General features: G+C 41.2%; 1 protein-coding gene across 1 annotated transcript in view; it reads left to right on the plus strand.

Annotated features, from left to right (window-relative positions):
• Window positions 1-15,665, plus strand: part of LOC128661537 (TPR and ankyrin repeat-containing protein 1-like) — a 148,164-nt gene that overhangs the window by 53,772 nt on the left and 78,727 nt on the right. The window contains 4 exon segments of the mRNA XM_053715783.1: window positions 902-990; window positions 2,805-2,908; window positions 3,024-3,156; window positions 4,469-4,602. Of these exon segments, the coding sequence (XP_053571758.1) occupies window positions 902-990; window positions 2,805-2,908; window positions 3,024-3,156; window positions 4,469-4,602 (460 nt within the window).

Consider the following 15,665-nt stretch of genomic DNA (forward strand, 5'->3'; position numbering starts at 1 on the left):
AATTACAGCTAAACACAAACACCGCAAAAATGTAAAAATAGCCTTGGTCCCAAACGGACAGAAAATGGAAAAGTGCTCTGGTCACTAAGGGGTTAAATTTCACTTTTGAAACGGCTATAGCTTTTATAAAAAGCATTTTTGCTAATACAGTACATGTATAATAAAAAAATGCTTCTATTCAAAACTGAAATGCATACATGTGGATTCCAATTTTGGCTGGAATATCCCTTTAATATAGTGCGGAAGTCTATAGGACCCATGACGTTCATTAGCACACTGTTTTAATGTCCTCTGTAGAGCAGTTTAATTGGTTGGTGCACATTTTTCTCTAGAATATGGATTTGGCAAACAAAGTATGAAAGTCTTTGATAAAGTGCTTCACTATATAATATGTGTAGACCAGATATGAGCATGCATATGTTGGAAAATGTAAAAAAGGCTATCTAGAATCAGTAATGCACAAATTACATCTGTAAAGATTACAAGAAATGTCATTTTTTGCATTAGTATGTCCTTTTAAGGACTCTTCAATATACAATATAAACGTGGAGTAGACTAAAAACATAAAAAAACTAAAAAAAATTCAACATCTGCAAGCTTCTATTTCATTTACAGAGTAAATCATAAACCATAAATATCTGTGATACAAGGAAACCTAGGTTACAACATGGCTGCGCCTGTTGCTTTATGGGCACTACAACTTAACATTTATGTTTTTAATCATTAAAAAGCTAATTTAAAAAGCATGCATCTACATATTATTCTCAGGGTAATAATTTCTTTGAATGTAACATTCTATCGAGTATTAATTGTGTTGAAATGTCCTTTTAAAGTGTTTGTTGTCAATATACATCAATTTTAAAATTTTCATTGAACCATAGGTTTCTCCTGTTTTTTTTAGCTCTGGATGATAACATGTTTGTTAAGAGCTCCACTAAGGAGGAATGGATTGCACAAGGAGACTATTATGCCAACAACCAGTGTTGGAAGGTAAGTCCATTTACTTAGTTACTTCAGGTGTAGGCAAATCCTTGGCAATTGCACTATGGTGACGTCTCTCCATCTTCAGGTCCTGTGGTTGTTTGTATAACCTGCGCACTAATGCATGGTGATAAATGCCTAGAAGAACATCATAGAAATTGATTAAACTTTCCCGCTAACAGTTCTCCCCATATTTATTTCATCCACTGCAAGGGTTTTTACTTTTAATAGATTGCTCGACAACTGTTCAATTGCTGCGTCATCATACTTATTGTGCCTGCTTTTGCTGTAAAATACCTCCAGAAAATTGTCCTAGATCGGGTGTTCCTCTGTCATATTTAAATAAGCTTATTTATATTTCTCCCTAAATGGCCACACACAAAAAGAGACTAGAAACATGAATTAATTCAGGCTTTTCAAGGGTTCTTGTCTGAACTGCTCTTGAATTTAATTTATTTTGTAAATGATGCTTATAAAATGAAAGTTAAATGATTTTAAAGTTATTCAATGCAGTGCTTAATTGCTGGTATATGGTACAAGTTAAATATCCCTCTAAAGGGACATAATACCCATATGCTAAATCACTTGAAAGTGGGGCAGCATAACTATAAAAAGCTGTCAAGAAAATATCACCTGAACATCTTTATGTAAAAAAGGAAGATGTTTTACCTCAAAATTTCTTAAGCTCACCAGAGTAAGTGCTCTGGTAACAGTTATGCTTCAGCTACTGTCCAACTGCAAGTTGAAGAAAAACAAAACAATAGCCAATCAGCATCAGCTGTACTTAAGTCATGCTAAACTGTGATCTCATGAGATTTCACTGAAATCTTGTGAAATTTCATAGTAAAATTCCTTAAACTGAATAGTTTGCCAGATGCACACTCCCTTGCAAGTCCTGGGACTAGCATCCTGATTGGCTGCTTTAAGACCCTTTACAATAGGGTGTGAATACTTAGAACATTTTGAGGTACATATCTTCTTTTTTACATAGATGTTCAGGTGATATTTTCTAGTCAGCTTTTTACAGCTATGCTTCATCACTGTAAATATACATCACTGGAATTATTTTTCCATCAATTATAGATGTACTGTATTTTGTGACGCTTTAATTGTAAAATAATAATGTCTATAAAACTTTCATGTTTCCATGGATTCTTACGATATGGAGAAAAAATGATATGTAACTATGCAAGGCCAGATTACAAGTGGTATGCTAAATATATTTTTCGGTCATGAACTAACCATCGTGCACCATTTTAATTTGGGCAGGTTTGCAAGTATTACATGTTAAAAGTAAAAAGTGCATGAGGGAAACCCGATGCGTGCTAACTTCAGGACTTTCGATATTTTGCGACCACTTTAACTTCTCCCCATAGACAATGGAGTACGTTGATCAAAAAAAATCTAACCCTTATTGCTTGCGTGCTAACCCGAATTTTAATAAAAAAACCTGTATATATGAGCCTAACACGTTAATGTATTTTTGATGTGTTTGGTGCACGTTTTTTTCTTTAACCCTTACACTTTACTCAGTCTTCTTTTGCGCTAACCCGATGAGCTCACATTTTGTTTCCGATTGAGCACATCCGTTTACTTGTAATACTCGCACAAGTTAGCACGGTTGCGATATTGCTCATGGCGTCCTGCACTAACAATAGCGCGCTTGCGATGTAGTAAAGTATTCCAGATGACAACTCTAAATCGTACTGTGCACTATGGATTTTGATTACCGTCCCATGAAGACTGATCAAATTCTTTTACTATGTAGTGTGTATGCATTACATGAAGATGTAGACTACATGACTAAATATGTTTATTTACAGGTTGCAGCCAAGTGTTACCAGAAGGGCGGGGAAAGCGACAAAGAGACACTTGCATTTGCTCATGATGAAGTTTTAACATTACAAGCTAAAAAAATCAGCCAAAGGTGAAATAATTTCCTATATTAAAAGCATTAAATATCTATCAATCGATCGATCATACATTTTTATTTTTTTTGCAATTGCACTTATAAGAATTTTCCATGCTTTATATTTCTTCAGGGAAAGGCAAATGGAATATTTGAGACTTGCTAAAACCTACTTGGAATGCAAAGAACCAAAACTTGCTCTGAAATGCCTAACATTCGCTAAAGAGTTTCGTCTATGTGCAGAACTCTGCAAGAAACTGGGAAAGGTACAGCTATACTAAAACTGAGTGCTCCTCAAATACCTGATTATTATTGAATTTTCGGTCACTTTATATGTAAAATAGAGATAAGAATTAAATAATTTATGTTCACACACAAGCCTAAACGTATTGGTGATGGCTATGGGGTATATTTATTAAGCTGCTATGTGATGCAGGCTTGCATAATAATTTTCTTCTCCGCCACTTCAAGAGTGGCGAGATCAATCACCCCAACACTCACTTATTAGGGGTGATTGTTATTCCCTGCTCTAGCGCAATTGGTTGGGCGGAAGCAGGGCCGGCATTGCACAAGAATCCTCTTGTGCAATGTTAAATTTCACCCTGCAATGAAAAATTACAAGTGGACAGGCTCACTACTTGCGAACCTGCCGGGGCGATAAATCTACCCCAATAGCTGACGTCTAACTGGTTGGGAGGTAAACTAAGTTTGTGATAAAATATAATTACACAGCCAGTTGTTATTAAGCCAAAATAACAAATAAATATTTGGATGACAGAGTATTTAATAAGTGTGGCATTGTTACAGGCTAAATACTTAAGCACAAATTCTTTTATGGTAAAAAACAATCAGAAGTGCCATAAAACAGGTTGAGATCTGTGCATATCCTAAAAGGGCTAATTAATTAAAAATAGTGTGCATAAAAAAATTGTTTAAAAGTTGATGGCAAGTATTTCAAAATAATTTTAAAAAAATAAGCAAAATTACTAACATTACTAACATAGCCATGCTGACTGGAGCACTGTGCTCCACCCCCCTTATCAGCGTTTAGACACAGGCATTGTATTTCAACTGAGTTCAGAGCTTCTAGGCATGCTCCAGCAGATAATCACTATTCACTTTTGCATTCTAGCAAAACAACAATAGATATAGATACAGCCATAGAAGGAAATGTGTGGGGGGAGTTAGAAATTTACAATTCGGAAACTTAAATGAAAGGGTTAATGGCGAGGCACTGCAGTATAAATGTGCAGGTAAAGTAATTAAAGTACATATTATTATATTTTGTTTCTATCCCAACCTGTTTTATGTCCCTTTAAAGTGATAGTAAACATCAAACATGTTATTGTTTAAAAAGATATATAATCCCTTTTATTACCCATTCCCCAGTTTTGCATACCCAGCACCGTTATAGAAATATACTTTTTACCTCTTTATCTAAGCTTCTGCTGACTGCCTCCTTATCTCAGATCTTTTGACAGACTTGCATTTCAGGCAATTAGTGCTAACTTAAATAACTCCACGTGCGTGAGCACAATGTTATTTATATGAAACACATTAACTAATACGTGGAGGGAGGACGACTACTATAAAAAAAGCCAAGACAACAGAACTGCTGCTAAATGTTTTGAGCAAACTGGGGAATATGAACTTGCATTGAACATCTACAAGCAAGAGAAAATGTATGAAGAAGCTATTGATGTCATTGAAAGGTATGTACTGTTACAAAAGGTATGTACCGTTACAAAAGGTATGTACTGTTACAAAAGGTATGTACTGTTACAAAAGGTATGTACCGTTACAAAAGGTATGTACTGTTACAAAAGGTATGTACTGTTACAAAAGGTATGTACCGTTACAAAAGGTATGTACTGTTACAAAAGGTATGTACTGTTACAAAAGGTATGCACTGTTACAAAAGGTATGTACAGATACAAAAGGTATGCACTGTTACAAAAGGTATGTACTGTTACAAAAGGTATGTACTGTTACAAAAGGTATGTACTGTTACAAAAGGTATGCACTGTTACAAAAGGTATGTACAGATACAAAAGGTATGCACTGTTACAAAAGGTATGTACTGTTACAAAAGGTATGTACTGTTACAAAAGGTATGTACTGTTACAAAAGGTATGTACAGATACAAAAGCCATTTTTTTCCAAACATGGATATGAAGAAGCTATTGATGTCATTGAAAGGTATGTACTGTTACAAAAGGTATGTACTGTTACAAAAGGTATGTACCGTTACAAAAGGTATGTACTGTTACAAAAGGTATGCACTGTTACAAAAGGTATGTACTGTTACAAAAGGTATGTACTGTTACAAAAGGTATGCACTGTTACAAAAGGTATGTACTGTTACAAAAGGTATGTACTGTTACAAAAGGTATGTACTGTTACAAAAGGTATGTACAGATACAAAAGCCATTTTTTTCCAAACATGAATATAGTGTTAAAGGGACATGTGAGTAATAGGTTTATGGCTTTTTTTTTCTTTTTACTGGTGCATTGCAAAGTCCCTGAGACTTGGGTGATACAGCCGCTGAATCACTTTTCTTACTTTTTTTTTTTTTTATAAAAGAGCACCCTGGATTAAGGGTCAGTCTCTCTTCTTGCAATTTTCTCATTGCAAATATGGCTCACAGAATATTAACCCCGTTGCGAGACAGAAAATCGCCATCATCTGCACAATGCTTTTAGTGCACATGACAATCACGTGTCATCATCCTGGGTAAGGGAGTCAATTTTATTGCTCGTTCTCAGCCCCTTGCATTCTGGGTGATTTGAATCTGAAGGTGCCAGTGACATCACCAGGCCCATGAAAGACAAAAGTGCCTGGTTTCTACATTTTTTCTTTCATGATTCAGATAGCGCATGCAATTTTAAGCAACTTTCTAATTTACTCCTATTATCATTTTTTTTTCGTTCTCTTGCTATCTTTATTTGAAAAAGAAGGAATCTAAGCTAAGGCGCCAGCACATTTTTGGTTCAGAACCATGGACAGTACTTGCTTATTGGTGCTGTCCAATCAGCAAGGACAATCCAGTTTGTTGACCAAAAATAGGCCGGCATCTAAACTTACATTCTTGCTTTTCAAATAAACATACCAAGAGAATGAAGAAAATTTGATAATAGGAGTAAATTAGAAAGTTGCTTAAAATTGCATGCTCTATCTGAATCTTGAAAGAAAAAATTTGGGTTCAGTGTTTCTTTAAGCCCTAGAAACCCATGAGGTTCATTCATTGAAACTTGGAGGAAAAAGTAAAACCATTTTGTCTTTAAATAAAAATAAAACACACACATTTTGTAGGAAGTGGTTTAGGGCTGCAACTAACGATTATTTTCATAATCGATTAATCGGCCGATTATTTTTTCGATTAATCGACTAATTGGATAAAAAAAACAATAATTGTTACCTATATTTTAAATAGAATCCACATACGGAGTGTACAAATATAAACTTCAGACTAAAACTTTACTGTTTGTCCAATTTTTAAGCAGCAGAGCACAGTTTTATAATTAAAACATTAAACAAAACCAAAAACTGTTTGAAAAGAGGTAGAACTTCCACCTTGGCAAGGTGCCTCTCAATAAAGTAAGCCTTGACTTCATTCTAACATTAAAAATATCATGAATATCTATATGCAATGGTAAATAACCAGCTATAAAAATAACAGATATATACTTATAAAAGGTTGAATCTGGTACATATCACAATTGATTAAAAAAAATAAAAAAATAAATCAAAAGCACTAATGACTATATATCAATAACAGGTCAATGCCTTACACATTTATTTATACAGTACATATAATCAGCAATAGCAAGCAATCCGCTAATAATTGTACAAACAGATAATAGTGCACATTAATTTAAATAACTCCCATCAATCTAGGGGCAAGGTGTAAATAACAAGCTCAGCACTATATCATGAAAAGCATAGTTCCAAATCACTAGATTTAATATAAACAATCCAAATGATGACTATTATATCTGGGTTGCACATAAGCCAGGGGTAGTTGTAAACTTATACTGTTCTAAAAAAGTGAAAAGTATACTTCTGTAGACGTCCTTTAGTCTAAGGACATAACTATAAAACACAATACCATGTGCAGGAGCTCAGTGGAGTGAAGCAGCTGATATTGTGCACAGACCAACTAATCGATTATGAGATTCGTTGACAACTATTTTCATAATCGATTATTATCGATTATGACGATTAGTTGTTGCAGCTCTAAAGGGGTTTCTATTGCCTGTAAGAGCTCGTCAAAAAGGCCTAATGACCCCCAAGACCCCTAGATTTAAAGCTCTTATATAGATTTTAATAAAATCACTGTGGTAATAGTGATCACCTGACTGGAATAATTGTGTATTTAATATAGTGCCAATAAATTCTGCAACGCTAAAGTAGAGGCTCATGGGAGTCCCTATGTGCAGAACAAAGTTATATACATATACCCAAAGGGTCTTTTTATTTGTAGATAACCCCAGAGTTTAGAAAAAAAACACACGCTATTCTTTACAGCTTTGCTTATTAAAATTGTAATAAACATTTTTTTTTTGTAACACATGTTCTCACATGTCATGCTATGGTATAGATTGAATCTGATAAATTATAGTAAATGCTCCCCTTTTTAAAATCAGATCCGGACTGTTAGTGATACTTTAGATCAGAGCTTTCCAAACTTTTCATGTTGATAACACACTTTTTAGGCCTACATCATTTTGCGACACAGTAATTCAGTTGTTCTAGCAAACAGGAGATTAAACTAACTTGTTTTAAGAGATATGGACACATAAATGAATTATATAATAACAAAATGTATTTACAAGTAACAGTATGTAAGTATGTACAAGAATTATAAAACAGTTTAATAACACCAATAGCTACTTACTATTTTAATGGGATGTATGAGGTTGATGGGATGAACACAGTTTCTTAATATTTAGTGAATATTAGAAAAAGACATTTCATCACCAAGCATTTATAAGCTTCCACTTCCTATCCATATATCAAGAGCAGGAGCAGCAATGCACTACTAGGAGCTAGCTGCAAAAAAATAAAAACACTGACTTCAGCTCAGTGTTAAAGCTGCTGCCCTCAGAGCGCTGCGAGTCCGACTGACTACTGCCCGCACAGCAAACACACTGCTGTCCCACTCACTGACTACATGTGCAGTCACGAGCCGATTGAGGAGATTACACGTGCAGTCAGGAGCCAATGTGCCGCCATTGGGAATAGTTTCAGTTCCCGCTAAGCTGCACCAATAGGTTAAGATGATCTGTGACCCACTAGGTATCAATCACGTGTCAACCACGTGATATGCGTAGCAGGCAGGCAGAAAGTCGGAAACCAAAAGAAAATTTAAAAATAATTTTAAATAAAAAAAAAATTTGTGCTGAAGCAGGGACACACCTACACACTGCCACCGACACACTAATGTGTCACGACACACAATTTGGAAAGCACTGCTTTAGATGGAGTTTAATTCATCAGTTGATGATGCGCTATAATTTCATTTTTAATGTAATTCTGAAATTCAATTACCCAACGCTCCGCCGCCCACTTTAAAATCAAACTTTCTCTCCATAAGGCAGGGAGAGTCCATGACTTAATTCCTTACTGTTGGGAAATACAACACCTGGCCACCAGGAGGAGGCAAAGACACCCCAGCCAAAGGCTTAAATATCCCTCCCACTTCCCCTATTACCCCAATTATTCTTTGCCTTTCGTCACTAGAGGAGGATGGCAGAGAAGTGTCAGAGGATTCGGATAGTCCTTAATGGGTATGTTCTCTTCAAGAGAGGACTGGAGTTTTAAGTAATCATATAAACCTCTCAGTGAGAGTATTGAGTCTGGAGATGCAGGAAAATTTTTCTGCAAAGCCATCCAGACTGTCTATCTAACAGTTCCTGAGTAATCAGTGTTAACAAGTACACTGCTTGCTTTTCCACACTCAGGTACCTGTCAGAGCATCGCTACAAGGCTGTCACACTTGAGAGGCTGTATCTTTTCCACGGCACGGATCCTGAAGGGTAAGTCTGTGTTATTTTCATATAGCAGGGACACCTTATATAGGGTCACAGTGTGACTCCTCTATACCTCACTAGGATCGAGGGTTAATATCTCCATAGTGGTAATTGGGAACAGTTTGGGGAGTTTATATACTGCTTTAACTTTTTTGAAGAAGTTTTCAGGGCTCATTTGGATTGTGTACTTGTGGCTGGAACAGGCAGGTTTCACTTTCAATTTTGCGAGTTGCACAGCTCCTAATAGCTTTGCACACTTTTTCACAGCAGAGGAGGTCCTGCTTTGCACACCATGTGACTGGGTGCGGCTTCATTCACTTCCTTACGATCCTGCTGCAGACAGCACTCCTGAGGAGCGTTTCTTGACAAATTGTCTGGGTCTAGGAGGTGGTGAGTGCCCCAGCCATTGATTTTGTAAAGGTTCCTTTCTATATTCATATATATCGTTTTTCTCTTTGTACTATGTGATTACATACCTTCTATGGAGGACTCTAACAATATGTTAAAAGGTTCCACTCCTTCTGTAGTGCTTAATAATACCTGCTTATATTGTGAGGAGGTTGTGGTTTTCCCGCCTGCTCAATTTTGTTCCAATTGCCTGGATACCGTTTTAAAGTCTAAGAAGGGAGCTAAATCTGCTATTAACCCTAGCGCTGTTAGTCCCTCTCAGGATTCTGTGAACCGAGAGATACTACCCTTTCTACCCTAACCGCTTCACTCGCAGTTCCCTGCGACACAGCTATTTTCTCTTGTTAAGTGTATCCAGTCCACGGATCATCCATTACTTGTGGGATATTCTCCTTCCCAACAGGAAGTTGCAAGAGGATCACCCACAGCAGAGCTGCAATATAGCTCCTCCCCTCACTGTCATATCCAGTCATTCTCTTGCAACTCTCAACTAAGATGGAGGTCGTAAGAGGACTGTGGTGTTTTATACTTAGTTTATTTCTTCAATCAAAAGTTTGTTATTTTTAAATGGTACCGGAGTGTACTGTTTATCTCAGGCAGTATTTAGAAGAAGACTCTGCCTGCATTTTCTAGGATCTTAGCAGACGTAACTAAGATCCTTTGCTGTTCTCACATATTCTGAGGAGTGAGGTAACTTCAGAGGGGGAATAGCGGGCAGGTTTTCCTGCAATAAGGTATGTGCAGTTAAAATATTTTTCTAGGGATGGAATTTGCTAGAAAATGCTGCTGATACCGAAGTAATGTAAGTAAAGCCTTAAATGCAGTGATAGCGACTGGTATCAGGCTTATTAATAGAGATAAATACTCTTATAAAAGTGTATTTTAAAACGTTTGCTGGCATGTTTAATCGTTTTTTACATATGTTTGGTGATAAAACTTATTGGGGCCTAGTTTTTTCCACATGGCTGGCTTGAATTTTGCCTAGAAACAGTTCCCTGAGGCTTCCCACTGTTGTAATATGAGTGGGAGGGGTCTATTTTAGCGCTTTTTTTGCGCAGCAAAAATTACAGACACAGACTTCCAGCTTCTTCCTGCATGATCCAGGACTTCTCTGAAGGGCTCAAAAGGCTTCAAAAGTCGTATTGAGGGAGGTAAAAAGCCACAGTAAAGCTGTGGCAGTTGTTGTGACTGTTTAAAAAACGTTTTTGTCATTTGTTATTCCGTTTTTGGTATTAAGGGGTTAATCATCCATTTGCAAGTGGGTGCAATGCTCTGCTAACTTATTACATACACTGTAAAAATTTCGTTAGTGTAACTGCATTTTTTCACTGTTATTTCACAATTTGGGAAAATTGGTGTTTCTTAAAGGCACAGTAACGTTTTTTGTATTGCTTGTAAACTTGTTTTAAAGTGTTTTCCAAGCTTGCTAGTCTCATTGCTAGTCTGTTTAAACATGTCTGAGACAGAAGAACCTACTTGTTCATTATGTTTGAAAACCATGGTGGAGCCCCATAGGAGAATGTGTACTAAATGTATTGATTTCACCTTAAACAGTAAAGATCAGTCTTTATCTATAAAAGAATTATCACCAGAGGGTTCTGTCGAGGGGGAAGTTATGCCGACTAACTCTCCCCACGTGTCAGACCCTTCGTCTCCCGCTCAGGGGACGCACGCTAATATGGCGCCAATTACATCAGGGACGCCCATAGCGATTACCTTGCAGGACATGGCTGCAATCATGAATAATACCCTGTTAGAGGTATGTTACAGAAGCATTAGTTATTTTGTTGTGAAGAAACTTATTTCCCAGCAGCAATGCCTGAACCAGCCAAGCCAGCGCCTAAGAAGGGCTCCAAGAAAACTGTAACAAGTATCATTTCATAAAGGGTTAACTCTGTTCAGTTTTGAGAAAACTATTTTCTGAGGCAGGTTTCCTAGCATATTGTGTACTGTAATTAAGTTTGTGATAAGCATTCACTGCTAGGTGATAAGAAGGACTCAATTGTTTTCTTGTGTGTACTTGTTATCTGCGGTGGCCTGTCCAAGGGCTTTGTCTAAATGTGTGATGGGGGATTTTATGCTTCCCCCCCTGGGAGTGCCCTGTGTGCATGTAACCTAAATAAAAAGCAGGCTGGGCATCCCAGTCCTCAGTTCTTGGTTGTCCCTCAATCGCAGCGTTGACTCGTTTTTGTGGGCAGAAGGGTATCCTAGCTGTACTACAGCTAAGGGGGATTATTCTACATTTGCGAGACTCATATAGAATACTATGGAAAGCAGTTTCTCCCCTCTTCAGCAATAGGAATCCAGGCTACTAAGCGGTCCATCTCTCAGCGAGACTAAGGGTAACCGTAACATTTGGCGGCAGCGGTGGGATTTTTCCTGGATTTCCTAGGAGAGGTACAGAACGGATGGAGAGCGCTTACGAAAAATTGAAGCGTACAACCCTAAAGGATTTACTTGAAAGCAGAGGGGGGTACGCCAGCAACCGGCCGAGGAGAGAGCTGATCGCAGAATTGACCGAACTGGATCAGAGCTTCACAATGGCGGAAACACCGACCACGATTAGTGACGAAAAAACCAGGATTGTTCGGGAGAGGCTCTCACTGTACGGGCCGAACCCCTCCATGGAATTGGTACAGCAGTTGATGGCGGAAGCGGACAAGGATATACGAGAGACTCGAGCCCACGAACTCAACCTAGCGAACGCACACCGCAATGCTGAAGCCCCGCAGGTAATCATCCCTGTCGAAAATGCTGGGAGGCCCAAGATACCCTATGCGGCATTTCGACCCTTCCTAGAGAGCGAGACAGGGATTGATGAATATTTGGCGGACTTCGAAAGGCAATGTGCCCTGCACCAGATTCCCAACAGGGAGTGGCCCACGATATTGTCTGGGAAACTATCCGGGCGAGCCCTGGAAGCCTTTCGTACTCTGGGTGCTGAGGAAGTGACACAGTATGAGCTAGTTAAGGAGACACTGTTGCGACGGTACGCAGTAACTCCGGACGCGTATCGCCGACAGTTTCGGGGCACGAAAAAGAAGCCTAACGATACCCATATGGAATGGGCGCACCGAATGCGGAGAGCGGCAAATCACTGGATGAGCGGAAGTAAAGCGGTGACTGGTGAGGAAATTTTACAATTGTTTCTCTTAGAACATTTTTATAATGGCATGGAACAGCAAGGGAAGGAATGGCTGCGAGACAGGCGACCTTCTACCTTAGAAGAAGCAGCCAAATTGGCCGATGAACATTATGACTCCCGTCTTCACGAACCCAGAGAGGTTTACCGTGCACCCCCTCGTGCTGAATTCCGAGCCCCGGTGCCCGCAGGGCCCGCCCGACACTCAGGACCACCCAATAACAGCTCTGAGCGTCCCAGACCGACTTGCCACCGATGCAAGCAACCAGGGCATTTCATGGCTAGCTGCCCCCTTAATACGCACCAGACACCCAGGAATTACAATTACCCCTCTGGGGCATATCGTCCGGCCCGGACCCTCTGTGTTAACCAAGAGGCCCCTATGGAGGAATATTTGGGGCCGCTTCACGAGGCGGACCCTGTATATGCTGCCTCAGATAACCGCCAGCACCATCGGCAGAAGGTATGGCTCGAGGGGCGATCTACCGAGGGATTGAGAGACACAGGGGCTACTATCACGCTGGTACAGAGTCATTTGGTGCCGGAGCACAAGCGATCTGGACAGACTGTGGCCGTTAGAGTGGCGGGGGGGGATGTGTACAAAATTCCAACAGCTAAAGTGCATCTTGATTGGGGAGCGGGAAAGGGGGCTGTGAACGTGGGCATAATGGATAATTTACCTGCCGAAGTACTACTGGGCAATGATTTGGGCCCCATGACTTCTGCCTATGCTCCAGTATGCAACAACGAGGCGGACCCAGTGACTACACGGGCCCAAGCCCGGACGGAGCGAGAACTCTCACCAGTGCGGGAGACACAGGTAAGACCTACCCCGACATTGCCTGACATGTTAGGCCCCATACCCTGGGACACCCCAGATGCTTTCGAGACAGAGTCTAAGACTGACCCGACCTTACAAATGTACCGGGAACGAGCAGAGACCGGAGGGGGCGGGGCAGATAATGAAACATTCTTATGGGAAAAAGGGAAACTATACCGCTGGACAGAGAAAAGGGGACAGCGTAGGCGACAGCTGGTAGTGCCCCACAAATACCGTCAAGAAATCCTCAAGATAGGCCATGACATCCCCTTAGCAGGCCACCTAGCTGTAACCCGTACCCTACACCGCATTACTCACACGTTCTTTTGGCCAGGGGTACACGCTGACGTTAGAACTTACTGTAACACCTGCGATGTGTGTCAACGAGTAGGAAGGCGAGGCGATCACCCTAAAGCCCATCTAGTAAATATGCCCATTGTAGAGGAACCCTTCAGCCGGGTTGCTATTGACCTAGTGGGACCACTGGCTACCCCTAGTCCCTCCGGTAAGCGCTACATTCTTACCGTAGTGGACTACGCTACCAGGTACCCAGAGGCTGTCGCCCTATCCAACATACAAGCGGATACGGTAGCGAATGCACTAGTACAGGTGTTCTCCCGGGTAGGATTTCCAAAAGAAATCCTATCCGACCGAGGCACGCAATTTACGGCTGAATTGACCCAACAACTCTGGCAGGTTTGCAAAATTAAGTCCCTCCTGAGCTCCCCATACCACCCCCAGACGAACGGGCTGTGTGAGAGGTTCAATGGGACCCTCAAGCAAATGCTCAAGACGTTCACTCAGGAATACAGAGACTGGGAACGCTTCCTGCCGCACCTCCTTTTTGCTTATCGGGAGGTGCCCCAGGAAACGACAGGGTTCTCTCCCTTCGAGTTGCTCTACGGAAGAAAGGTACGGGGACCCCTAAACCTGATCCGGGAGCACTGGGAGGGAGAGATGGAGACTGACGGTGTCCCCATTGTGCCATACGTGCTGGAACTCAGGGACCGAATGGAGCAATTAGCCAAATCCGTGCGGGCTAATCTCCAGTCGGCCCAGAGAAGACAGAAAGTATGGTATGATCGGGGGGCCCGAAAGAGAATCTTTACCATAGGACAAAAGGTGTTAGTACTTAAGCCGGTGAAGACAGACAAATTGCAGGCGTCCTGGCAGGGCCCCTACCAGATCGTAGAGAAAAGGGGAGACACCACTTATGTGATAGCTAGCTGCCACGACAACAATCTTAGAAAGACATTCCATGTAAACATGCTCAAGGAATATTTTGAGCGACCAGAGAACGTGACGGCCGTATGTTGTTCCCCTCAGGAAGGCCCCGACAGTCTACCCATTCCAGACCTATTAGAAAAGAGTCTCCCCACAGGTATAGTGGCTCAGGTTCAGATAGGAGACCGACTTAGCCCCACTGAAAGGGAGCAGCTCAACCAACTCCTACAGTCCAAACACCTCACCTTCTCCCCGAAGCCAGGGTACACTACTTTAACCACCCACCAGGTAGATACTCCGGGACAAGCTCCCTTGCGCCAGGCTCCGTACCGAATCCCCGAAGCAGTTAGGATAGGAATGAAGAAGGAGATCGATGAGATGCTCCAACTCAGGGTAATTGAGCCCTCCGATAGTCCCTGGGCCTCCCCAGTTGTCTTGGTGCCCAAGAAAGATGGGACCACCCGGTTCTGCGTAGACTATCGGAGGCTCAATGAAAAGACCGTGACGGACGCTTACCCTATGCCCAGGGTAGACGAGCTACTCGATCGTATAGCCAGGGGAAATTACCTGACCACTATTGACCTCTGCAAAGGTTACTGGCAGATTCCCCTGGCCCCGGAGGCTATCCCCAAGTCGGCATTCGTCACCCCATTCGGCTTATATCAGTTTAGGGTAATGCCGTTTGGGATGAAGAATGCCCCAGCTACATTCCAGCGCTTGGTGGATAGGCTCCTGGATGGCTTCCAGAGTTTTGCTTGCGCCTACCTGGACGACATAGCGATCCACAGTGAGTCATGGGAGGACCACTTAGCTCACATAGGAATGGTTCTGGATCAGATCCGGGCTGCTGGCCTGACTCTGAAGCCAGAAAAATGCCACTTTGGGATGGCCGAGGTACAGTACCTGGGTCACCGGGTGGGGTGTGGAAAGCAGCGACCAGAGCCGGCCAAGATAGAAGCTGTCGCCAATTGGCCCACCCCCATCACTAAGACTCAGGTCCTAGCCTTCCTGGGCACGGCAGGGTACTATAGACGGTTCGTACCAGACTACAGCACACTTGCCAAACCCCTGACTGACTTGACCAAGAAGAACTTACCTCGACAGGTCCTGTGGTCTCCCCACTGTGAAACGGCTTTCCAGGCTCTCAA

This window comes from Bombina bombina, chromosome 5 (assembly GCF_027579735.1).
Source record: "Bombina bombina isolate aBomBom1 chromosome 5, aBomBom1.pri, whole genome shotgun sequence".
NCBI lineage: Eukaryota > Metazoa > Chordata > Amphibia > Anura > Bombinatoridae > Bombina > Bombina bombina.